The sequence below is a fragment of the Dama dama genome, chromosome 8 (assembly GCF_033118175.1).
Source record: "Dama dama isolate Ldn47 chromosome 8, ASM3311817v1, whole genome shotgun sequence".
Lineage (NCBI taxonomy): Eukaryota > Metazoa > Chordata > Mammalia > Artiodactyla > Cervidae > Dama > Dama dama.
This window is the reverse complement of record NC_083688.1, coordinates 4,424,452-4,451,725: the sequence shown is the minus strand read 5'-3', so window position 1 is coordinate 4,451,725 and position 27,274 is coordinate 4,424,452. Positions and strand designations below refer to the sequence as shown.

Here is a 27,274-nt window from a genome sequence, read left to right as displayed (position 1 = left end):
AGTATACTAGCTATGAGAGGAGAGAGTCTTCACCTAACTTTTTGAGTAGAAAGAGATAACATTTCTCTGTGTTTTCATAAGTGGTGCATCTCAGCACTGTATTTATTACCTGGACAGCCAGAAGTTTACACTTCAATATACCACTAACTATATATTGAAAATAAAGTACAGTGTTCCCCACCTTATCTGCAGGTTCACTTTCTGAGGTGTCAGTTAACTGTGGTCAGGCAGTCTCAAATAAATTATTCATCAGTTTTAAATTGCTAACCCTTCTGAATTGTGTGATGAAATTGCTTCTCATCAGAGATTTAAGATAAATTCTAAAAAGGTTGCACTGATTCTGAATTGCTGGATATTGTGATAAAGATAGGTCTTTAAAAACAGAGCTGTAAACCACATTAATGAACACTTTACTGAACTCTTAAACTCTTTGAAATTGAGTTACCCAGGCGATATTTACTCACAGTATGATACTGTTCTTGTCATTCTTTGACAGACCCCTTATCCCTCTGGACAGAATGCAGGTCCAACCACGTTGGTCTATCCTCAAGCTTCTCAGACAATGAATTCACAACCTCAAACCCGTTCTCCGGTAAGTAAGCAGAAGGTTGTTCTAGAAAATGTTCTCCACCTAAATTTGTGTTTGTTGTAGCTTAGGTTCTTTTGGTTCATATTTTTATTTGATTTTAGAAATTTATTACAAAGACAGTTTTTAAAATTATTATTACTGTTACTATTGGATAGCATTGCATTTTCAGACCTTTCCTATGGGAATTATTTAAATTTATTAAGAAAAGAACAAATGGAGCCTTTTCCCTTTTTTTTTTTCTTTTTCTTTTTTGTGTCATTCAAGTTCTGGTTGCGTTCAAGTTCACTTCATTTCAGCTCTTAAGGTTTTGTTTGTACTGTTCAAAATTCAGGAGATGTGTAAAGCATGATTTTGAAAATAAATTACGTTTCATTAATTGGACTCAGATTCCAGTGCCTAGGAAAGTACAACTTTTGAATCAGTATTAATTACTAGATCAGCTCTATTTGACTGTGTGGACATTTGCATGACTTACACCAGTGGTGTATTTATTTCTTCAGATGGTAAATAAATTGTCATAGAAGTATAAACGCTGTCATCCTCTTTGCTCATCTTTTACATGGTTTGCAAAAAGTATGGTAAAGACAGAGAATTTACTCAAGGTTCATCCTTCTGTCTCACGAAAGTGTACAGTGGCTTCAGCAGTCCATTCCTTAGAATGGTGTTTCCTGCCCTGCATGATTAGTGTTTGCTAGAAGGTGCTTCTGTAACATCTCATTGTCTCTCACGCCCCTACTTCTGTCTCCACTCTGTGTTTTTCTCAGAGTACAGGGATCTTCTTTTGGTTCTCCACCTTTGCTTTTTTGCCTGTAGTCTAGGAATATTTCATTGCATTAGCTTCTATTCATTTGATTTTATGCATGAATTTAGGAATATTGAAGTTGAGGACAGAATTCCTCAGAGAACTGTAAGGTCATGGGCTTCTCCGAGATGTAATCTCTCTCTTGTCCTCTTCCCACCTTCCTTTCCCTGTTGCCCTCTTCTTCAATCCCTTTTCTTAGATCCTGGTTCTCCCCCGGGGGTGGAGGAACCATTCTAAAGAGGTGGGACTTTGGTCCTAGTTGCTTGTTTGCTTGTCTGGTTTTTTTTGTTTGTTTGTTTACTTTTTTGCTGCAATGGTCAACAAGATGTCTGATGCAAGTTTTGTTCTGAGAGTGGTTTGGGAATGTGGACACTTGACCACTTGGACTGGGCCTTGAGATCTCGCCAGATTACTTTAGATAGGCACCAGTTCTAATCACTAAACGTGGAACATTATGGTAAGCTGTTATTGCAAAGAATTCTATGGCCCTTTTAACCCCTCTACGCCTTGTATAATTATTGGGAAAGCAAAGAATTTACATGGTTAGAACTGGCGCAAAACCTGACTGAAGAGCTGCATCTCTAAACCAGTTTTTTTGACAGCCCAGCAGAACAGTGCCAATACATTGCACAGACAACTGGAAGAGGAGGAAGGTTTTGGAACAGACTCCCGTTTACAGGTCCTTGGCTGGAAGAGGCTGGATAAAATACTGCATTGTAAGCAATATAACAAACTGTACTTCTTGCAGGCAGTGGTGCCTCTGGCACTCATTATTTTTGACCACATCCATTTATTGGCTGATGAACACAAATGGATTGATTGCATCCTCTCTGAAAGTCTAACCTGGCATTGCAGTTTTTGCCAGGCATTATGGGGAAAAGAATAACAAATTGGGTGGGTCTTCTCTATTGGGAATTAGACAGGAGTAATTTGGGGTTTAGAGGGATATCCCTTTGAGATGAATTTGATTTTAAGAGATAAATTTCTTTTTAAAAGGCTTCTTTTTCCCTCTTTCATTTTATAATTGGTTATCAAAGGGAAAACTGTCTATAGTTGTCAGCCATTTTTCTGTGGTCATAAACTATCTTCAGATACTATCCTCTATGCAGTTTTTGCCATCTGCTCTGCTAGTGACCATTACCACCCCCCATTACTAAAAACCACACACATAACATTCCATTACATACCCCAAAACAAGTGCAAGACTAGCAGACCCTGCACTACTCTTGCTTGTTGTTTTGGGTCCAGTTTTCTTTATTTCATTTGTGTTGGTGCTGGGAGGGTGAAGTTGGGTTTGGAATTTGGCAGAATTGCATTTTCTTCTCACATCCCAAGTTGCCATAGTCCAGTCTCATCCATCTCACAGCTACCCCAACTGGTGAGGAGAGGTAAGCTGTTGCACTCAGGAAGGGACTCTTCCCATGGCTTTGTAGAGCAGCTAAAGCTTACTCCATTCTATTTCTGCATTAATGGGCCATTGGCAATTGCACAGTTTAGGCTTTTCTGTTCTTCCCTGGACAGCTGCCTTTGCAATCCAACTGGCTTCAAGTGGCCCCCGTCCCTCCTTGAGGTGATCTTTGTGCCTGTATTTCTGCTTGATACTTGTATATTGTTGACAGTTTTGTTTAAAAAAAAAAATTGAAAAACTACCTCTCTGTTCCATTTTCTGGTTGTATTGGAACTATTTAAACTGTAATTTATTGTTTAATAGCCTCCAAAATAGTGAAATCATTGAATGCTCAATGGGGGGGCGCAGTTTAGCTTTTGCAGTAACCTGTAACCACCGGTTGTTTTTATATTCTGTGGCGCTAAGTGCCAAAGGTGCATCATAAATACTGGTCATGCCCAGTTGCCAGCTGTGCACAGAAGAGGGATGGGTGGGTGGGTGGGAGCGTGGGTGGCGTTAACATTGGATCTGAGTTCACAGAAGGCTGCTTTCCTTAGTATCTACAGTCCTTACCATCTTAAAAACCCCTCCTAGAAAAAAGAAACAAAAGTTTTTATTTTTAATATAAGCCAGCAGCAATTACAGTTTGTTCTGTTGCTTACAGTTACCCGTAGGATTAAGACTATTGTCATTACAAATGAAAAACTCAATAGCCAATGGTGACTAGTGCAAAATAGACTAGGGTACTTTCCCACTAACTTTTATTTTTTTAATATTTGTGTAATTTTATAAGGTACTCCTCTTGCTCATAGGAAGTTCTCTTTTGACTGGAATAGTCCAAATATATAAAGTTTCAATTTTTATTGTAGAGCCTTAAAAATGGGGCCTTTCTGTGGAACAGTGATAAGACAGGTACTTCTGTACTAAGGTTAATTTTTTAACATGGCCCTTCTCTCCCATTTCCTTCAAAAGTGTCTTGAAGAAATATCACACTCCCACGCCCTATGTGAATACCACGTGGGTAATAGTACCTATTCTTGAAACTTGATGTCCATAGTTAGATGTATGATCTGTTTTCTTTTCATAGTTGGAAAATTGAAAATATAAGACTTCAGTTTCTTTGAAGAGAAAATGTTGTGCAAGAAATCTGGCTGCTATTATCATCATTCTGAAAAACTACTTTACATTGGTTTTTAGCAAGTATAATGGCTGGCTAACATGCCCTGATCCTATACGTCATGGAGAACTCGTTAACTTATCCTGAATAATTTCAAAATGTGTTAAAACAGTTTTCATTACTTGAGCCATAAGGAACATTTTAGCTTCTAAGGTAAATTCTTGATTAGAGCTGTCTTCAGTCATCTCCTACATTGTGGCATGTGACCTACTGCAATTTCTTGAAAACTTTTTATATTCAGTAGTGACAGTTGAGGAAATAATTCTGGTAACTTAAATTCTGAGTACAGGGACTTGTTTCTTAGTTCTTCTTCAGTCTTCTTCACCTGTAGTAACGCACTAACGGAAGGAAGGCTCTATAGGAAATTAAACAACTGAAAGAAGATACATATTTTAGCTCCTTAAATGTTTTAAATAAAACCCTTGTGTGGTTTGCATTGAAAATGGCTTACTAAATATTTTCTTTTAACTGTTAAATTGAGTGGTTAACATTTCAGTAGTTAACTTGTAGGTAGCCAGTAGGTGACTCTACATGCCTGAATATTTTCTCTTTTCTTTTTAGTAAAATCACATCGAAAGTCTGATTTTGCTCTGATGAATTATTTGATCCTAGAGACTTTGTATTTAAAGTTTTATGGGTGAAAAAGCTTTTTCTTCCATTCTAAGTTAGGGAAAGTAAGAGTTGGAATATGTTTTATCCTCTTTCAAATGCTCTGTGGTTTACCTAAGAAGTTACGTTTTCTTTTGTTTTTGTTCTCAATATCAGATAGCAGTAGGTACAAGTATGCAGTCTTGTGCTGTTGTGTCTACATCGTAATTGAGAGATTTGACTTCTTTTACTCTTTTTTTTCTTCTTGAGCTTATAAGAGTACCATTTTGACTAGTTGTGTTAAAGGATGGTGTTCTTTACCTCTGCTTTGGTATGCCTGGTATTAAATTTTACTAGTTCCATCGAATTTAAATATATATAATTATTTATATATTTCCTTATATATTATAAATATATATTTATATATTTATAATATATGTGATAAATTTTAATCTTTAACTCCAAGAAACGAAGATAGTGAAATTTCCATTTCATATGTGAGATACCCTGTTTAACAAGTAAATTTGAAATCTGTCCTATTAGATTCTTTATTTTCTGCTGGACATTATAATTACCTCCTGGCTATTTCTTGTAATGGGAAAGCATTTCTTATTCCGTCCAGTATTATCAGTAGCATAAGCATAGTTGGCTTTTCATATGTTTGTCTTAATATAACCACTTAGTGTTTCAAACTTTCTTTTGTTTTATTTTGGGGTTTAAAAAAATTCCTATCAGAGAAGCACTCTTACGTGCGTAACAGCTCAGCTGTTTCTCTCCCAGCTGATGAATGGCAAACTATTTCTGATCGAGGTGTTAGCCTGTTGAATCTTCTCAGTACCTGTCTGTCACTGTCCTGCAGCAAAGCGTTGACTGTTTGTGTTTTTTCCTTCCTGTGGGTTTTATTTCTTTCGGCATACTGTGTGGAATTTTGGTTTTGTTGTGGCGTTTCTGACTCTCTGTGCCTCTCCTTTTGTGTTTGTTCTCCCTCCTTTCCTCAGTTTGCAGCGGGGCCTCGACCTGCCCATCATCAGGTACTGTACCCTTGGCCCTTCACTATTACCCTGGACTAACAGGTGGGGGCGTTGGTAGTTTCTGACTCTTAGAATGCTGCCATTCCATGGACCCACTCAGCTGCTCTTCAAGAGTAGCTTTAGGACTTCCCTGGTTGGCTGAGCCTCTGCGCTTCCCATGCAGAGGATACAGGTTGCATCCCCGACCGGAGGACTAAGACCCTACATACCTTGTGGCACGGCCCCCACCCCCAAAAAAGAGTAGTTTTGGTCTCATTTAATACAGTTCTCCTTATTCTTCACTGATTTCACAGCATTTTGTTATTAGCAGACCCATTTTCTTCTTTTTACAACACAGTTTAAAAATAAAGAGTTTCTTAAAAAAAAAATAAAAATAAAGAGTTTCTTAAGCTCTTAGAGATTTTGTGGATATCTGCAGTAAGTTTAAATTTAACTGAATGGAATAGGCAACATTCTAAGAGTTTTCTGTTAACTAACTTTCTGATGTAACTTGTATTGATGTGTATATAATAGTATTAGTATTTCTAAAACCACTTAATCTCAGTTACTAACATAGACCTAATAAATGGATTAACAATAATATACATTCATTTGCTGCATAGTTATCTTTATTTTTAGCGTATATAGAAAATTGATACCTTATTTAATTTTAATATTTTTAGCCTATTCTTTTAAATGAAGTTATTATGTAAATTAAAATTTCAAAAATGTGTATGCAGACACTAGTTTATTTAGTAGGAATATACTAGAGGGAGTGCTCTCAAACCACTCCCTCTAGTATATTCCTACTACACAAACTAGTAGAAAAAGAGTTGCAGTGTTTTTCTCTCAAGTATTCTGAAACATTTTCTCATTCTATGGTAGAAAGAGCCTAGGATCTTCTAAATTCTGAATCTGACAGATCTGGCTTTATACTACCAGCTCTACTGTGTAACAAACTGAGTTAAGTAGTTCTTTTTCTTAGCCTCAGTTTCCCTGTGTGTAAAGTGGGGATAAATACCCTTTACATTAGAGATAATATATGTAAGTCATCTGACATAAAATAAGCAGCCAGTAAGTGTTAGCTATTTTTAATATTGTCATGCAACTTAGTATGGTTTGATAAAATGAGAGATATATTACCAGTGTCTATCTATGGTATCATATTGGATGTTGCTTAATTGAAACCTTTAATTGTCTAGCAGTGATTTAATAAAAGGCTCTACTCTCAAAATACGGTTTTCCACTCTAAATGATGTAAAAACCAAACAAATTCTGAGGTGTTAAAAAAGATATTTTGCAGGAGAACTCAGAGGTGGTTGTATGAAATGGATGGCAGTTCTTTGGATTTCATAAAGAAATAAAACTCGGGATAGTTTTTGCTTGATAGAGATCGCATTGTTGCAGTGCTTTAAGAGCTTGGAATTCGATGTCAGCTGGACCTGGGTTTATGGCTCGGTGGTCTTGGATAGACTGCTTACTGCTTACTGCTCTCAGTCTCATCTGCAAAGTGGGGATGGTATCAGTACCCTCTTTGGACTAATGAGAAGATATGTGAGATAATACAAATAACATGATTAGTGGAGTGTTTGGCATGTACTACGAATCTGGTGGATAAGATTACTAATAATGAAAAAAGATAACCTCTTAGGTTAAAAAGATTGATTATACATTTTTTTCAAAATAGCAAATCTACTCAAGAGTCTTAGAGTCAAGGTTTACATTTTAATCAGGGATAATGCCAGAGATTACTGACAGAGAGAAAGCTGAAAGATCTCTGTTGAAGAAGCAGAGTAAAAAAACTAGTGACTCAGCAAAAAAGTTTCTGAGCTCCTTGGTACAAGGCTAAGTGTTTCTGTTACTTGAGTTCAGTTGCAATGGTCCTCAAATAGGGATGTTTAAGCCTTTATATATTGTCAGCTTTGGGAAAATCTAGTTTTTAAAAACTTTCTTCCGAGTCTAAAGGCTTGTGATGCATTTTATCTTTTTCTAAAATTTTAACAACCAAGCAAAACTTTGAAGAAATCTTTCCGAGAAAAGGTGAATTTCTATCCTGAAATCATTTTTCATGTGTAATGTATCTCAGAAAATGTATTGTCAGATTCGTCCTTTATTTATCTGTAGGATGATGGTTGTGAAATTCCAGCATATTTTAGCCATTAAAAGGTAGAACTATATATGTGTGTATATTTATTATTTATCCATTAGCAAGAAACACACACTGGTTCTTGAAGATGGGTTGTTGAGATACAGCATAAACCCAGAGCATTGCTTTTGGATCCGAAAACTTCAGGTAGCTAGCTGCTTTTACTCTGATATTCTTCCTTTTTAAACACAAATTACATTTTTTCCCTTGTGCCTCACAGAATTAAGTAAGGAAATATACAGTGTTGGCTGAGGCTACTGCAGTAGCTACTCTGGAGAAGTGGGGGAGGGGAGAGAGTGGTTGGAGTGGGACTGCTGAGCATCAGGTAGCTTGAACCAGTGTTGTGGGATGCCTTCGAGGACCTTGTTAGGAAGAGTTTGCATCTTGTATTCATGGATGGAGAGGCCAGTTTGGCTTGTTTTCCTATGGAATTAGTATTGGCATTTTGGATGGAGTAAGCAGTTACGAAAAACTGCTCTCTATATTGCAGTTCCTTTAGCAACCTTTGGGTTAATGCATGCCAGTGGAATTCCTGCAGTGACAGTTTAAGAAACAAAATGAAACAAATACCTCCATACGTTTCCAGATATCCTCTGTGGAAGTGGTACTGTTTCTCATTTAAGAATGACTGGCTGAAGTCTGTATTTAAGACATCTCCTCAGACCTAAACCCTGAGAGTTTCATGAAGGAGATGCTCATGATATGAAGCAAGACATAGAGAGGCTTGCATAATGAAAGCAGTACTGTTGAAAACAAATGTTGACTGGCATACAGAAAAGACATTTTTTTAGGGAAAAGATTTATGTCCTGGGATATTTTTGGTTTGTTGTGATTAAGACTCAAAGTTGAATGAAGGGCCCCATCTTTTTTTTTTTCTTCCCATCTATGGCTGTTTGCTTTGGCCAGAAAGAATTGAATCAAGGGTCAGAGTCCGTTTTGACTAGTTAGGATTAGTGAATAGACGTCTCGCTTCTCCTCTATTACGTCATTCACCAGTGGCTGCCTTTCCCATCATGTGTCCTGTCAGTGTTTTGATCTCATGTTTTTTTTTACAAAATAATTTGATGCTGGATGATGTTTTGATGTTTCTAAAGTCCTGTAGTACATATATAACTTCTCATAGATGTTTAGTAACAATTGTTCCCATAAACTGTGCACTAAAAAGATGAGCAAGGTGAGAATTGTGAGTTAATTTTTACTTGCAGCAAAATCAGTAGTATAGTCCTGGAGACAGCATCGCAGGTAGCTCTGAGAAACTGCTGCAAAGAGGCAGCAGGGAGGATCAGTGTATAGTGATTTTTGGTGAAGGGGGAGGACATTCAATCAAGCACACGGTTTTTTGGAGAAGGTTGTTGCTAGTCTCATGAAGGTTACTGCTAGTCACGAGGAGCAGACGTCACCACAAACAATTTTAGTGCTTTTCTAGTTGTGAGGAAATGTAAGTTGCTCTTCTGAAACTATCTTCCTAAGGCCTGTTCTGCCAGTTTTTCCCAGAGCACAGAGGGCCTCATTCTTGATCTCCACCCTGAACTCCTTTCAGGGCGTGTTGAAGGTCAGTGGCTGCAGCAGTCTGTGATTTAATCCTTGTGGAGGCAGATGGCAAGTGCCAATTTTTAGTTGGCAAAACATTGCAAAGAAAAAAAGAATAGTTATTTAGATGAGTTATTTGAAGGTAATTCCTTATGAAAACACTGTCATCCAGTTGAGTAATCTGGAACCTGTGTATGTTTTTTCTTCTTTGTGAGATGGAGTTAACAGAATTGAAATGGAACCACAGCATTTTGGGTGGTAGACAGTTTTAGTTCAGAGAACCAGGACACTGGGTAGGATGTGTCTGTTTCTTGGCACTGCTTTCATTTAACAGATCTTTCTGTGATCTTAAGAGCCCAGCCAGGGCTCTGTTTGAGTCTTAAGTCAGGGATCCCGTGTTCTGAGTAAGGCTGTGCCAGCCACATCATCTTCCTGGTACAGTTCATTTTTGGCTTTTGCAGGGAGTCTTTGGCTTAGTAATGATGTTCTGATTCTTTTTGCACATTATAACCTGAAGAGAGCTTTACCTTAGAATAACAGTAAAAAAAAGTAGTCCTAACTTATTTTATATGCAAAACACTCTTGGCTTTAGAAATATGTCAACTATGTTTATTCCAATGTTTGAAAATCCTGAGGTACCTAGAAACTGAAAGAACAGAACGTACACCCAGAACTAAAACAAGTGACTTGGTATAATGTAGGTCTGGTCTTTGAAGATTGTGTAGTTGTGGTTTAAAGTTACTGATGTTCCTGTTCTTATTTTACTTTTGAATTTCACAAGAAATATCAAGTGTTGGTTTTATACCATGGCTGAATAGTCTTTGCATTTTGTTCATGCAAAAACATTTTGCAGTATGTTGATAAATGATTTTAGTTCACATAATGTTCAAAGAAATTGGATTTAGCATTAATAAATAATAAGCTTCATAAAACTTAACAGTGTTTGGCATCAAGGAATTGTTACCTGGTGGCAGGCATTGAAACTATGCATGTTTTCCAATTGTAATTTGGTTCTTTTTGCAAAAAGATTTTTAAAAAAGGAAGAAACAGCTAGCTTGTATTCCATCCTCTCCATTATGACCTCTAAAGGTTTCTGTCCTCAAAGTTGTGATGTTAAATTTGACGTCCTGGTCCCTAGTACAGAAATATTTGTATTGCTCTAGGCAGTTTCTTAGATTTGGAAAATAAAATAAATGAAGGTGTTGAATTTGCCTCTAGGACCAGACCTGGCATATCAGAGTTTAATGGATAGGAAATCTGACTAAGCATCTCTGCAGTCTTATTACCAGAACTCTTGTATTTTTCAGAGCTTAATGTAGGCCAATGATGGGCAGTTTTATCTGGTACCTACCTCACAAGGAGTTATAGGATGGCAGCAGAGACAGTGACGAAAATATAGGTTGGGAGTTGTCATAACTGGGATTCAGTCTAACCTTTACTGTAAACTAACCTTTGACCTCAGCTTGATCTGTGAAATGGGTAAACTATGCTCACGCATGAAGTAATACTGAAGTATTACAATAAGAGCATGTATTTCCTAAGGGTATTGTGATAATTAAAAGTACCCGCCTGGCACAGTGCCTGACACATACTAGGCCCGTGATAAGTGTCAGGTTCCTGTAGCAGTGAGATACCTTTGCCTTTCACCGAGCTATTTTTACCTGTGAGTGAAGTGTTCTACAAGGATGCTTCTGTTTTCCAGGCTGTGCATTGTGATCTGACAGAACACTTGCTTGTTCCTGACAGAATCCTTAGGGACTTCTTTCCTCCATCTGACATAACCCTCTGAGGGAGCACTGTCTAACAGAACTCTCTGTGACGAAGCGCGTCTTCTGTGTCTGTGCTGTTCACTATGGCAGCTGCTGGTCATGTGTAGCGGTTGAGTGCTTGAATTATGCATTGTGGCTGAAGAACTGCATTTTTAATTAAATTTTAATTTAAGTAACCAAGTATGATTAGTGGCTGCCTATTGAACAGCTCAGCTATAGGGCTTAATTCCTTAGGTCTAATCTCCTAATTCTTAGTGAAATCTAAATTATCTGATAATATAGGCTATGTGCAGGAAAACACAAAGAATTTTAAATGAATAACCTTCATTATAAATTGTTGTAAGTCAGCAGAACATCTGATTCGTACTTGAATGATATCCCATTATGTGGACTCTTTACCACTTGTCTTTTTCTAGCTCAGAAAATCGTAACACTATTATTTTTCCTTGTGTGCTATTTTTTTTTAAAAGATATTAACCTAACAAATTCTTAATTGAGCATCTTACTATTTATCCCTCCAGTAGGTTGAACTATCAACACATATGCAAAAAACTAGGGATTTCAGAAGCATAGTTTTGATATGTTTTTATTGCTTTGCAAATTAATAAATACTCAGTGGTTTTAGACCTAGGAAGAACTAATGTGACTGAATAAGTTTTTTATAGTTGCTGAAAATGAATAGGTGTTTTTCAATTTCTGATTGTTAGATAGTTTTGGGGTTTTTTTTTTTAGAGATGTATTTGTCTTTTGATGATGTTAGAGAACAAATTCATAAGAAGTGTTATATTCTAATTGACAGCATCTTGGGAATTCCCTGGAGGTCCAGTGGTTGGTTTCATTGCGGGGGCCTGGATTCAGTCCTTGGTCAAGGAACTAAAATCCTGCAAGCTCTACAGCACACACACCCCCCCCCCCCCCCAACACACACACACACCCACCCACACACACCCACACACACAGGAACTAAAATCCTGCAAGCTCTACAGCACATATACACACACACACACACACACACACACAGACACAGACACACACAGACACACACACACACACACACACACAGAGGAACTAAAATCCTGCAAGCTCTACAGCACACACACACACAGAGAGGAACTAAAATCCTGCAAGCTCTACAGCACACACACCCCCCCCCCCAACACACACACACACACACGTGTACACACACACCCAAAAAAGAGAAATGGACATCATCTTCAAAAAGCAATGTGACCGATGTTGTTGGCCAGGAAACTATGGTAAAGGTATAAATACTGTGTCTTTAGAAAGATTTTCCAAGAGGTAACATTTTCCTTTTTGCTTCTAGAGTGTTTCTGTGAATGTCAGCAGTCTTGAGTCCCCTATAAATTCAGCCTCTGTTTTAAATGTATCCTAGCCCTTTGGAGCTATTGGAGAAGGAAATGGCAACCCACTCCAGTGTTCTTGCTTGGAGAATCCCAGGGATGGGGGAGCCTTGTGGGCTGACGTCTGTGGAGTCGCACATAGTTGGACACAACTGAAGTGACTTAGCATCAGCAGCCCTTTGGAGCTACCCAAAGTATCACCTCAAATGGGGCTGTCCTCTTCCTCTGCCATTTTCCTGGCATACTAGTGGGCCATACTAGTGAAAGACGGAAGACTAAGTGGATTGAAATCGAGCTCGGAGATGATACTTATGTTGTACAAGGTCCTTCTCTCCTTGCCTATGTCATTTCAGCATTTTTATCAGTGACTTGGATTAATGCCTTGCCTGCCGAGTTGGCTGATGGTGATGTAGTTTTGACATTGCATGACATATTTCAAATACAGAAGATTCTATATAATCTGAGATGATGGGTTGAAATTAGCCAGATAAAATTTCAAAGGAATTAAACACTCAATTCCTATATGAGATTAAAATCACAGCTATAAGAGTACACAGAGAAGTGAAGAGCATGATTTATTGCCAGGTTATGTATAAAGAAGACTAAAGAGTTTAAGATGATTTTAACTCAGTACTAATTGGTAGTAAAATGTTTTGACAAAGGAGCTGCTGTGATCCTTGTTCGTTAATGGAAGCATAATTGGCCAGAATAAAAGAGAGATATTGTTCCTTTATTCTGCAGCAGATATTTATTGAGTGAGGGCCTGGCACATTCTGGGCAGACCTGGATATTTATATTTGGCTCTCTACTTTGAGAACTTTGAACAATGGGAGAAAAAGTTTAGGGAATTTAAAAATCTTAGTTGGAAGGGCAAGGAATGCAGAATGGTGATTGGCCTGGAACATAAAATAGTGATGTTGCCAGTGATGTCAGGTTGTCACTTACAGAGAGGAAGGATTTGACTTCAATGTGAGTTTTGGGAGGGTAGATGTCAGACCAGAGGATAGGTGGTATAGAAACTTTGGAGCCAGTAGAAGGAAGAACTTTTGTGGTGTCAGAACTCCCATTTAACAACACAGTGGAACTGTGTTGAGTTGCTAAAGTCTAATAACCCCAAAGGCATGTCATTTAAAGATTCAAACTTTAGGTATATGGTTAGATTAAATGGCCTGTACTGTGCTTCCAAAAACAGGACGTGTTGCTTCTTTTAATGATTCTTCAGCACTCAGTGGAGAAGAAAAAGTATTCAGAAGCGTTGCAAGCATTGCAAGCAGTTTGGGAAAGCCTGTTCACATCCACACTTTTCAGTAACCTATGGTTTGCTGCCATGCCTGCCCACTATTAAATCTGATGCTGTATTTACAGTTCAATAGTTAGGAGGGAAGAGAATCCATATCTTTTTATTTCTTTGCTTGTCCAGCCATTATACCTTTTCTAGTCCTGGAGATAACAACCTGTGTGTGTGTGTGTGTGTGAGAGAGAGAGAGAGACAGACAGACAGACCGAGAGATGTCGTGTTTTTTTTTTTTTTTAAAGGAAGAAACAAGTTCCAAATAGCCTGTCATAGTGAAAATCTTAGTGCAGTAAAGTTGAGTAAGTGTAGGCCTGTTAAATGTACCAGGGATAAAAAAAAATGTATGAACAATTTTCAGTAACTCTGAAGGAAATAGAGAATTAAGAGTCTTGTAGGAAGAATAAATTTGTTTTCCTGAGTGATATACATGAGTTTTCATGAAGTGATTGATGGGGTGTTTTTCTTACCAGTAATCAATTATGATTGATGTGCTACCCATTAGTGTAGTTTGATAAATGTCCTGGCACATGCCTTCAGCTTTTGAAAAGAATTCTTCTGACTGACATATCACATGTTTGAAATTACAAAGGATATTCTGTTTCATGAGAGGTAGAGTGTGTAACAGTTACAAGTACAGGTTCAGAATCTGAATATGTTTAAATTATACATGGGAGACCTTAACGATGTTACTAATCTCCCCATCCCCCTCAATTTCCTCATATATCTATCTAATACTGATGTTAATAATAGTATCTGCCTTAGAGATTTGTAGTGAGGATTAACTTAATATATATGTAGTGTTGAGAGTGGTACCTGGTAACTGAAAGTGTTATATGAATCTTTATTGTTGTTATTTAATGTGCACGTTTAATACATTTTTTAGTTTCAAAGCTGAAGTCTTAGTTTATTTTAAAAAAGTATATTGTATGTCCATGTAACCACAAATTTAGTGTTTTACTGGCTCCAGGTATATGTTATTAAGAGAATCATTAGAAACATTTGTTTGTTTCTTTTTCAAAACAGCTAAAGCAAACAGTCTTATCCTGTTCAGAAATCTGCTTGAGTAAAATGTAATCTCAATTATTCTAGACAGGATGGTTAAAAATTCCAGCAGAACAGTTAGAAGATAGTGTTGAGAAAAGTGGTTATGGGAAAACTGAACCCATATCTATTTTTCTTGTTCTGCATAAGTTAATGGAATAGTTTCCTTTTTCTCTCTAGCCCCCTCACCTCCCCTTAACACCATGTGTCTTCAAAGGCAATAAGTACTTTGACAAAATTAGTTGATAATAACCACCGTGGATCATCACGTGTGTCCGTTTAATCCTCTCCTTGTCTTGGCTGCCCTCTAGAGTTCATGAAAGGGAATCGTACAGAATTAATCGTATCCAGTGTGCCTGACATCTAGGAGTGCTCGATAAATTGAGCCAGATGAATGACCCTGCTCTCCTTGAGTCTTGTAAGAGCTTTGTGGCTCCTGATATGTATACTGCGTTCCAGAAAACACTCAAGTTCACATATGTTGATGAAAAATAGATTCTGTCTGCTGTGTAATTAAGAGAAGTGAAGTCTAGCATGGAAAGTTTACTAGTCCAGTGTTCCTGGTTGCAACTGACAGAAACTCTTGTGTCTGTCACCAAAACCGTGTCAGTAGAGATAATTTGAAGACTATTGTCTCTGTAACCCAGCCCAGGCTCCTCCTGTATTATCACCCTTGCCTCTCGAATTTCCTTCTCATCTTCACCAGCTGCCCTCTGGTTTTCCCCGTTCGCTTCACTCTCCTGCTCTGCGTCCCTGTCTGTTGCTTTTCTGTGCCTTGTTCTTTTTAGGGTTTTCTTTGCCCTGGGGTATGAGGGCTGAATGGGGACGAGCCTTGGGCACTGGATCCCAGGTCTTCCAATTCAACACAAGATGAAAAGTCACTTCCTAACACCTGTGGGTAGCTTGATACTCAAGAGTAGGACATGATAAAACCTGAGAGGGCCAAAAGGTCAAACTTGCCTTTATTAGGACCAGTAGCAGCACTCACATCTGGAATCCTAAGACAACTTGGGAGACTTTGGAGCTGGACAGCATTTTTAGACTACTACTGTATTTCCCTTTTAAACCTGTAGGTGGCCTCTTACATACCTAGTTAATTGAAAAGAGCAAGTTTCTGTCATTGTTACTAGCAAGTCTGGTAAAAGTTGACAAGTTCAGGTGTTTCTTAGGACTTTCGCAAACTTGAAAGTAACCAAATGGCACTCCTACTGTTAATGCTTATCTCCACTCAAGATGAAAAGTAGGTCTTAGCTTAAATAACTAATGTTGAATCATATCGTGGGGGCCCATGAGAGCCAGGAATAAGCCTCAGTAGTTCAGCTGTGCTTGTCCACTGAGCAGACATTTCCTTCCAACCTGTTAAGACTTGTGGCTATACTGTTAGAATATTTTTGCCTCCGGATTTATTTACTTTGATTAAATGTCATTCAATTCTTTAGTTCCATGTGCCCTTGAATTCTTAAGTGGAGAACTGTCATTCTGATTTTCTAATCTTCTTTCTTCTCCTGTTATTACTGAATAGAAAGGTATTTTTGTTGAGCTGCATGCTATGTCCTGCCCCTTCCTACTGATCTATAAGCTTTTCCATTGGCTTTCTTTCTGTTTCCTGCTGCTTTCTTGCTTCATAATTGAAGGGAGGATTCAGACCCATACAGGTAACAAACTACTGGTTCTGCATGGCCTCCTTATTTCTCTATTCCCTTATTGTTGGTATAAGAGTGAGATTGATTGTTTGCTGATGAATACATGCGTTCACAGTGGGAATTTCCTATTGGTATATTGTTTCAAGGCTTTTAAGCCCGCAGTGAGAACCATAAATAACCACAAGTACTGATTGCCATTTGAAAGTTCCTTCCAGACCATTCTTAAGCCTGTCTAGATTTTCTACTTTTATCGCAAGCTATTTGAGAAGCAAAACTGGGTTCATTTCCGTATGAGATTGCCACTGTTTTCGAAATGAAGGCTTTTCCTATTCTGTGTCAATTAGCATGTGACACCCTCACAGATAATGTTAATTTAATTTGACCTCAATAAACTGAGATGAAAATTTTAATGTCCAGACAGATTTGTGTTGTTGCTGTTATTCTAAATGCTTTATAAATGACTTGACTGGTATCTTTTTAGGGGACTACTTTAGCTTTTAGTAAGTTGATAATGAGCCATCAACTCTTCATGAAAGCAGGAATGCTTTTAAGTAATACAGCAGAACAACTTTTAGAGAGATACCAACTACCCCTTTTGTTATATTTTACCACACGTTTTAACATTAATCATTTATGGTATAGAACTTTTAAATTAGTTGAGACCTCATTTTAAAAGTGAAACTGCCCTGCTGTTTTTAAATGAGTGACAACATTGATCAAAACTTGAATTAGTGTGGCTGGGCCTCATGTAGAATGTTTTTTATTGTGTGTGAAATGTTATATTGTATTTCTAATTCAAGTTATTAAGATTTTTGTTAGTGGAAAAAAGGAGAAAGCTCACAATAGTAAAATTTATACACTGCCTTTTGTAAAAATAAATAAATATTTTTTTCCTCCCCTCCTCAGTTTTTCCAGAGGCCTCAAATACAGCCTCCCAGAGCCACCATCCCGAACAGCAGTCCTTCCATCCGCCCTGGTGCACAGACGCCCGCTGCAGTGTATCAGGCCAACCAGCACATCATGATGGTTAACCATCTGCCCATGCCCTACCCCGTGCCCCAGGGGCCGCAGTACTGTATACCGCAGGTGAGCATCTCTCAGCCGGGGCCCAGCAGGGGCAGCGTGGGGATTAGCTCAGATTCTCCCCAAGGGCAGCAGGGAGGATGGCTGATGGCGTCGGCTTTTAGTGATGCGGGAACTTTTGTGTTGGATATAAGTCTAAGCCATTTGTCATTTTTCATACTATCATGAGGTATTTTTTTCATCTCTTGAAATTTTCTAAGATGATGGAGAAATTGTTTTATATCCTATCTTTCCCCTAGCCCCTGCCCCACAGTCAGTTGCTCTAAAGTAGACTCAGTAACTAGCTGTTCCAGAGAGGTTGTTCAGTGTCATTGAAAGCTGTCAGCCTGAAATAGTTTTTCAGTGAGCTGATACCTGCCTGTGCTCTCATTTGCTATGCCTGTGCCTGAGGCACACCTTTTTCTCCCTCCTCACTGCATCTTTATTTAAATTGAGGTATAGTTGATTTGCAGTGCTGTGTTAGTTTCAGATGTACAGCAAGTGATTCAGTTATACCTATGTATATTCATTTTTTTAGTTCCTTTCCATTATAGGTTATTAGGTGCCGAATTTAGTTCCCTGTGCTATACAGTAAATCCTTCTTGTTTATCTACTCATTGCATCTTAATGGCCAGCAAGCATTTTGAGTGTGTTTAACAAAGTGACTTCACCTCCTTTAAATGATCTCTCTCTCTCTCTCACACACACACACACCCCTTTATTTTCCATAGTAAAAGCTACTTTCATGTTACTTACTCGTGTCTGTAATTCCTCTCTTCTAGTACCGTCACAGCGGCCCTCCATATGTTGGGCCCCCACAGCAGTACCCGGTTCAGCCACCAGGACCAGGTCCTTTTTATCCTGGGCCAGGACCTGGGGACTTCCCCAGTGCTTATGGTAAGTGTGAAAATTTGAGCAATTTCTGCTAGTTTGTTGTGCTTATTCCATTTTGTTGTGTGGCAGGACAGTTTAGATAGTGAGATTTGATGGTGTGAAAGTGAAAAAGTGTTAGTGCACAATTGTGTCCAACTCTCTGCGACCCCATGGACTGTCTCCCGCCAGACTCCCTGTCCATGGGATTCTCCAGGCCAGGATACTGAAGTGGGTTGCCATTCCCTTCTCCAGGGGATCTTCCCCACCCAGGGATTGAACCCAGGTCTCCTGCATTGCAGACATTCTTTACCATCTATACCACAGGGAAGGATTTTTAAATAAAATGTTGCAAACAGTTCTGACCTGAAAGCTTTTTTTAAAGAGAGTGGCTTCTAAGGAAGGAGTATTAGAGAAATGTATTTAGTTAATGACACCTTCTGAAGGAGCTGCTGCTGCTGCTAAGTCACTTCAGCCGTGTCCAACTCTGTGCGACCCCATAGACGGCAGCCCACCAGGCTCCCCCGTCCCTGGGATTCTTCAGGCAAGAACACTGGAGTGGGTTGCCATTTCCTTCTCCATTGTGTGAAAGTGAAAAGTGAAAGTGAAGTCGCTCAATCATGTCCTACTCTTAGCGACCCCATGGACTGCAGCCTACCAGGCTCCTCCATTCATGGGATTTTCCAGGCAAGAGTACTGGAGTGGGGTGCCATTGCCTTCTCCGTCTGAAGGAGCTAGTAATCCTGAAAGAGCCCGTGTCTCAATCTGATGTCTCCTACCAGCTCATCATTGCCTAGATTTTTACTGTCTTTTTGCTAAATGCATAAGTATACCATATCTCCTTTTCATGATTTCTTTTTTCCTAAGCATTTACCATTATTTACCAAAGCATTTGCTAATGTTTTCCCACTGGAATGTGATACTCATGAAGGCAGGGAATTTTATTTGTTTTGTTTACCTCTATATCCCTAGTAGCTCAAGGACAGTGACTGATAGGCATTTAGAGAATATACATGGGATGACTGAATTTAACTCAGAATACCTGTGATTCCTTTTCTGCAGAATTTTGGTAATATCTCTGTCATGGGGAGGTTTTGAGAATTAGTTAAATGAAAATGCCTTGAAAAACTACAAGTGCTTTTAATGTACAAAAGCAAGCACCATGCTTATACTTGGTGCGTGAACCAATACTAAACCAAGGAGTAATAAAAATTACATATTTTATTTGGTAAGCATCTACGACATCTTACACTTGTTTTATTCCATAGAAAGCCAATTTTAAGTGATAAAATCAGTGACTACTAGAAAAATTAAACTTTAAGAATCAGTAAACATCAGTCTTCTCCGTTACAGTAAGGAAGGAAATATTAAAATTTTAACTTGTTGTTTTAAGATGGTTATCTAACCATAGAAAAATATGTACCCACTAACTGGGATTAGTTCCTCAGTTAAAAGCCTTTATAGAATAATCTATGGGTATTAGAATAACCCAAGGAGATTTCCCCTAGGTTTTCAGGTGAAATAGGCAAAGCAACCAAGTGTTTACCTAGCTTTACTTCTTTTAGAAAAGGAGAACCTCCCTATTACTTTGAAACTGCTGTTTCAAAATGGTATACTTTATAACTTCATTATATGTCTCAGATATATGTGCTTATTTAACACGGCTTTATTAAGTGGTATTTTCACTAAGAAATACTTGATGTTTTCACAATAATGAACATATTCACATATACATTTTAAAGGAAAATTATATGTGTACATTACTCAGCTTTGACATAGAATATTGCTAGCACTGTTGAGGTACTTGTGCACCCCTTGAACTTAAATTTTAAGACAGTTTCACACAAGTCTAGTGTCTTTGTAGTTGTACACTTTGTACTTGCTCTGAAAATTATTTTGAAGTGTAAAATTGGCTGTTATCTTGAATTTATTGAAGAGAAAAACTTCAAGATGAGATTATCTCTCACAGTAGACATGCTAAAATTAATAGTATCTCTTCTTTAACTTCATGTTGCAAAAGTAATGCAGTTATATCTTTGAATTTATAGAATCATTTTGAAAAGGCTCTCACTGAACTCTGGTCTGCTGTTTATTTACTGGTCACATAAGTGACTTTCTGATCCACAGAATGTCGTCGTTATTACAAGTCTGTGCCAGGCCTCTTTCTTGCTCTTAGTGCTACTGCTGCAGTATATATGGAAACAATATAGATGAGTTTAACAATAGGGAAATATTTTGATGATGTGTATATACAGTATTAGAACATTTTGGTTTTATTTATTCCTATTATATATAAACCATATTTAGTTTTTAAAAAATGCAATATATTGAGGTGTAATTATATTTCAGATATTGTTAATGTCTGTTCCTTTCGATAGATAATCTCTTTTCCCAGGAAATTCTTACTTAGATCTAATAAGACATTGAGTAGGTAGTTTATCACCTAGATTAAAACACTATTTCCCTAGTTTCCTTAAGATTAGAAAGACGATTTAAAAGTTTTTCATTATGAAAGTAACCAATGATGAAAAATACAAATAATATCGGACATAAAAAGTTGAAGTAGTCAGTTTCTCTCCCTCCCTACTCCCTAAGGAAATAATGATTTAACAGACTGATATGTATTTTTTCATTTGTTTTAAATAATTTTAGTGCAAGTGGACATAGACTATTTTTAATGTTCTAAAACTTTCTGATTTTTACCCCCATCTCACAGTGTATTCATGGACATCTCTTCATTTCATCACCTTTAGAGTTTCAAGCTACATTTATTCTGTTTTAAGAATAAATCATAATTAATCTTCTCTCTGATAGAACTTTAGGTTCTTTTTTTGTCACTTGGGCAGACGTTTTCATTTTAAAACCTGTCAGTAGTTAATATGCTTTTATCAGAACCAAAAGTTGTAACCTAATGGTTCCCATCAATTATTGGTCTTTCTGCTATACCGCTTTATGTCTGCTGTCATGGTCTTATGGTCTTGAAGCCATAAGCATTCCCTTCTATTTCCTCTTTTTAGAATCTCCCCTTCTCTCATCTTTCCACTCTTGTTTCTTAATTTGTCTCTGATTCTGGTGCCTCCCTTTTTCATTGGGTAAATGTGGGTGTAGGGACAGGATCCTAGTTCTGTGTTCCAAAGCCAAGAGTCCTCTCTTCTAGTGCAGAGGACCTTCTTTTATCTGAACTGGCTAGGAATGAATCTCAGACTTGTTCACTCTTGCCCTTCTGCTGGAGTTTGTGAGTTGAGTGGACCATGCCCACTCTGGGGTGGACGCACCCCAGAGTTCTTAGTTCTTCATCCATAACGTTGGCGTTCACTCCATCATACTAACAGTTTACTCCCTGTTTGGTTTAAACCTTGAATAGTGATTCTCAAAAATATTAGCTACATTGAATTTCAGTAACTAAGATCGTAGAGTTTTGTATAATTTTTGCAGTGTTTCTACAGTGTTGAGGGAAAAATAACTAATGAGTAGTATTTGCTCAGTGTCACTTTTCAATTTTTCTCTTGTCAGTGTTTTTTAAATACTCTGATAACTGTTATGTCAGAAAAATACCTCATGGAGACAAATTATTTCCAGGCCAACCCTAGCTGGTGATTGCCCAAAGTGAAAAAATACACTTTCGGGAGCAAAAGGATGTGGTTAATGGTGGGAGTGATGTTGAGAAAGAAAAAAAGGGTTGAGAATTTGCAGTGGTAGATGGCCCCATTCTCTCTTTAAACTGGTATGCTCTCCTTCCTTCTCACTCTGTCATGTTATTTCCTTTTCCTTCTGTCATCTTTCTACTCTTTTCCTGAGTCTCTGTGGGGTCATGGGCACCTGGTTCAGTTCTTAAGAGCTGAGGGAGTCATTGTTCCGCATGGTGTGTGTAGTTGGGTAACCTTTGGCATCAAATTCAGTTTGATTGTGCTTTTGCAAGGCAGCAATGCTGTGTTCAGTGATGCGGTTATATACCACATTATTATTATGATGGGTACAGTACGGGATGCATTGATTTTATGTGCTAACCTGTGTATTTAACCACTATATTTTCTTTGTTTCTATGGACAATTGAAGATTTTTGAAAGGGTTTGGAAGACCTGCAATATGTAAGACCTTTGGGCTAGGTATTTTCTGGAATGTAGATGTTGAGGTATTATTCCCCCTGCCTTTCAGAGTTTATTTGTGTGGTGTTTACTTCCCTGGCGGCTCAGACGGTAAAGCATCTGCCTACAATGCAGGAGACCTGGGTTCAATCCCTGGGTCGGGAAGATCTCCAGGAGAAGGAAATGGCAACCCCCTCCAGTATTCTTGCCTGGAAAATCCCATAGACGGAGGAGCCTGGTGGGCTACAGTCCATGGGGTCGCAAAGAGTCGGATACGACTGAGCGACTTCACTTTCACTTTATGCTTGGGGTTTTGCCAATGAGAACAAGTCTGATTTTTTTCCCCAGCCCTTTCAGTATCCTGGGCAAGTGAAATAAATAGAAAGTAAAATAAAGGAAGAAACATACATGACTATTACATTTAAAATTTTGCCAAAAAGCCTTTTAAATAGAAGTGCTGTTTATTGTATCATTTCATATAGGAAGCCTGCTTTAATAACAAAGGAATAGGACTGAAATAATTTTAAGACAGGAACAGTCCTTTCCAATTGTGTCCAGGTTGGCAAGCCTATAATTATATGTGTGTGTATTTTGTGGTTATTATTGTATAACTTTTGTATAGACCGGAGTTTGGAGAACCACTGATAGAATAAGAGTCAGCAAGCTTTTTCTCTAAAGGGCTGTCTATAGTAAATAGGTTAGGCTTTGCAGATCTGTTGCAACCATTCAACTCTTCCAGAGTAGTGGGAAACCAGTCAGAGAGAGTAAAGTGTTGTCTGTAATCTTTCCATAATACTTTATTTACAAAATAAACGGTATTAAGCTGGATTTGGGCCTGCTGATCCAGACAAATTATCTCCTTCCATGAATAAGAGGTCCAGAAACATTAAGTAATTTGCCTGATATGTGCATGCAAAAGTGATTTACATTTTTAATAGAATAGATAAATGTTTTTTAAATGACTGTGTAAGAAGTTGGATTAGGTTATAAAAGAAAACTATTGTCTGATAGGGCAGAAGGCCTGCTCTGCTGGGGTCTACAGTTGATTAACTGTTTACTAAATCAGTGTTTAACCACCACCATATTGAGACTATCCTATTCTCTCAGGTTTATTCAGCTGGTATTTATTATACATATATTGTACATCAGCCTCTGCCCCAGTCGTGTTGACTCAAAAATATTTCATTAGAAGAATCTGATTTTTTTAAGGGCTCTTTCACCTTTTAGATCTTATTTCACTTAGATTAAAAAATGTGGCAAGGTGAGCAAATTGTATTGCTTGGGTAGCAGCATTTGACACCAATTTTAGGGTGGTGTTTTCTGAGTTTGGGAGCTAGTGACATAATGTGGTAGCGTAGAATTGCTTATTCGAGTTCTACTTTGATAGTTCTTTGCTCAGTACTAGAGGATGGCTAAAGTGTTTTTTGTCTTTTAACCTATTCAGAGGGCATCCCTGGTGGCTCAAGACTGTCAAGAATCTGCCTACAATACAGGAGACCCGGGTTCAGTCCCTGGGTTGGGAAGATCTCCTGGAGAAGGAAATGGCAACCCACTCCAGTCTTCTTGCCTTGAGAATTCCATGGACAGAGGAGCCTGATGGGTTGCAGTCCATGGGGTTGCAGAGTCGGGCATGACTGAGCAACTAACACATCCATACACACAACCTGTTCAAATCCTAGTCGTGCTATTTAGATCAGCCCTGTTTAGTTCTTTTCCAAATCTGATTCTCAAAACTGGATTGATACTTGCAGAATTCTGATACTGAAAATCATAGTGCCTCCAAGAATTTTCCACTTGAAGATTATTATGATAATGGTGGGATGGTGATGTCGTCGATAATGACAGTGATAATAGAGCTACATTATTTGACTTTTTACTAAAGTGCCAAGGATTTTTTCAGTATTAACTACCTTAGTACACATTTGTCCTTCTTGTTACTTTGTCTGCTATCCATCTCTCCCACTAAAGGCCAGCCGTCCCTTATGCACCCATCGTTCATGAATGTACTCACTTAAGGCTGTTTACCCTTAAGTAAACTGAGAACTCTGCAGTTCTCCTCTGTCTTTCCTGTTAATAATGTCATTTTCTTCTCCCTCTGCTGGATTAGTTCCATCAGCATACAGGTATACTGTTTCACTCCCATCTTTTCTTAAAAAAAGATTAGTTTTACTTCATATTTTTGTCCACCCATAGCCCATTTTTCTACTTCCTTTTAAAGCTTTTAAGAAAAACAGCTGTCTATACTGTCTTCATTTTCTTTCATCTCATTCATTACCAAACCCCCCCTAATAAGGATGCACACTTCACCCCAGTCTAAACAGCTTTCATCAAGGTCACCAGTGAATTTCATTATGCTAAACCTTACCTGACATCCCAGTACCATTTGACATAGTTCAGCACTCTGCCCATTCTTAGACGGTTTTGTTCACTTCAGCCGCTGCCTTGGTTTTCTGTTTCATTTCCTTTGCTGGGTTTTCTTTATATCTTTGGCCTCTAATCAACATAAAGTGACTTGGTAATTACGTGGTGGTTCAGTGGTGAGGACTCTGTACTTTCACTGCCATGGGCCCAGGTTCAATCCCTGATCAGGGAACTAAGATCCCACAAGGCATGTAACACAGCCACAAAAAGAAAAAGGCACTGCTTTAAAAAATAAATAACATAGAGTGCTTCAAAGTTTAGTCCTTGGGCTTCTTTTCTGTTTGTACTCATTTCCTGGGTTACCCAGTGTCATGGTTTAAATATTGTCCATATAGTCTAATTCCAAAATGGATAACTAAAGCAGGCGTTGGTGGTATAGTGGTGAGCATAGCTGCCTTCCAAAATGGATACCTATTCTCTGGCTCCATCCAGACTTGAGCCTCTTTTTGTATATTTGATATCTTGGTTTGAAAGTCTGATAAGAATCTAAAAACTTTCCATGTCCAGAATTGAACTCTTGGTTTTTCTGCCCTAAAGTCTTACTTTTCCTCATCCCAGTAAATAAATCACACAATAAATAGAACCTCATTCTTCCATTTGTTCAAACAAAAGACCTTGAGGATTTTCCTTGACAGTTCTTTCTCTCATACTCACATCCCATCCATTAGCAAGTCTGTAGGCTCTGTCTTCAAAAATATCCAGTATCTGACCCCTTCTTACCACCTCTACGATAAGTCCTCTGGTTTAGTAGTAATTGTAATAATAATCAAAGTTTTGAAAGCTAAAAAGGATTCATTGAGGTGGGTGGTTGGAAGAAGTTAATTTCAGGCAGAAGGCCAGTGTACTCGTGAAAGTGAAGTCGCTCAGTTGTGTCCGACTCTTTGCGATCCCATAGACTATAGCCTACCAGACTTCTCCATCCACGGGATTTTCCAGGCAAGAATATTGGAGTGGGTTGCCGTTTCCTTCTCCAGGGAATCTTCCCGACCTAGTGATCAAGCCCAGGTCTCCTTCCTGCATTACAGTCAGATGCTTTACCCGCTCTGAGCCACAATGTTGAGGAGATTGATGTACTCAAGGGATAGGAGTAGCTTGTCCCTGGAGCAAAGGTTGGGGTTTGAGAATGGTAGAAACTGTAGTTAGAAAGGTGGAACCTGGATGCTTAGTGAAAGTGAAAGTTGCTCAGTTGTGTCAGACTGTCTGTGACCCCGTGGACTGTAGAGTCCATGGAATTCTCCAGGCCAGAACACTGGCGTGGGTAGCCTTTCTCTTCTCCAGGGAATCTTCCCAGCCCAGGGATTGAACCCAGGTCTCCCGCATTGCAGGTGGATTCTTTACCAGCTGAGCTCTAAGGGAAGCCCTGGATACTGAAGTATCTGGACTTTGTCTTTAGGCTGCTTTTTATCTGCCTTCTATAGCCCCAACAATAGGGCATTCTTCAAGCCTTTATGATGGCTCCCTGTGGCAGTGGTTCTCCGCAAGTAGAGAGAAGAATTAGATCTCCCCAGCATACAAAATGGTGAGATGTATTATCCAGCCCCTGACAAAACCCACATGCAGAATATATTCACACAAACCTTTGTTTGAAAATCACGTTTGGAGGCAGTGAGCTCCCAGAGTAGATTTTTTTTTTAAGCAGTAACTCTGGTGTCAGTTTGCAGGAGTTGGTTATTTAATTGCTTTTTTCTAGTGGATGCTGAAAAAAAGACATATGATTATGACTGTTTGGGAATCATTCTTTAACCACTTCAGTAGCTGGAAGGGGTGAGCTAGTGGAAAGAGATAAGTGAGAAGGTTGCTTGTTTTTTTTTACATTTTTAAAACTAATTGTCTAGATTCACAGTGTCATTACCAGTCTTATAGTGGTTGACAAAGTAACTGAATGCTTTCTTTCATTGTTTTCTAATTCTTTAGGAACGCCTTTTTACCCAAGTCAGCCAGTGTACCAGTCAGCACCTATCATAGTGCCTACGCAGCAGCAGCCCCCTCCAGCCAAGAGAGAGAAAAAAACAGTAAGAAATGTTTATTAGTTTTTCTCATTTTAAAATTGAATGTCCATTTTCTATCAAGTAAGTTTACCTACAACTGTAATAATTACTCATCTCAGTTCACAAATGAGGGCTAAGTTTTGTTCCTCCCTTATATCCTCACCACTACACCTGGAGGATTTGTATGAGCCTGTAACGAGATGTTGCAGGTACCCTTTGCTTAATAGCAGTTTTCAACATGCGCTAAGCTAGCTATGCTAACTGCCATCCAGCTCTAGAACTGGGAAGGTTTAGCCTTCTAAGGTCTTACTAAGTGAGAGGAATTTGAGCTGAGTTTTCACATCCATGTTGTCTTTTAACCTTAGTCCTAATCAGCTATATATTCAAATATGAATCGACAGGGGAGAAATAGCACAAGAGAAAATAGAGTACTGAGGACAGTGAGGAGAATCTTTGTGATGGAGCGGATTCAAGAAACAGAAAGCAGAATTTAGAAAATGTGTTGTAATTG

General features: G+C 38.4%; 1 protein-coding gene across 13 annotated transcripts in view; it reads left to right on the top strand.

Moving 5' to 3' along the window:
• EIF4G3 (eukaryotic translation initiation factor 4 gamma 3) overlaps nucleotides 1-27,274 on the top strand; it is a 220,991-nt gene that overhangs the window by 55,490 nt on the left and 138,227 nt on the right. For 6 of the 13 annotated variants that reach the window (XM_061148098.1, XM_061148092.1, XM_061148097.1 and 3 more), the window contains exons 2-7: nucleotides 497-592; nucleotides 1,994-2,107; nucleotides 5,542-5,574; nucleotides 17,244-17,423; nucleotides 18,182-18,296; nucleotides 26,690-26,787. In XM_061148098.1, the coding sequence (XP_061004081.1) occupies nucleotides 563-592; nucleotides 1,994-2,107; nucleotides 5,542-5,574; nucleotides 17,244-17,423; nucleotides 18,182-18,296; nucleotides 26,690-26,787 (570 nt within the window). In that variant the 5' untranslated portion in view covers nucleotides 497-562. The remainder of the gene's footprint in view (nucleotides 1-496; nucleotides 593-1,993; nucleotides 2,108-5,541; nucleotides 5,575-17,243; nucleotides 17,424-18,181; nucleotides 18,297-26,689; nucleotides 26,788-27,274) is intronic. The other 7 variants (XM_061148102.1, XM_061148101.1, XM_061148103.1 and 4 more) reach the window with 3 other exon arrangements.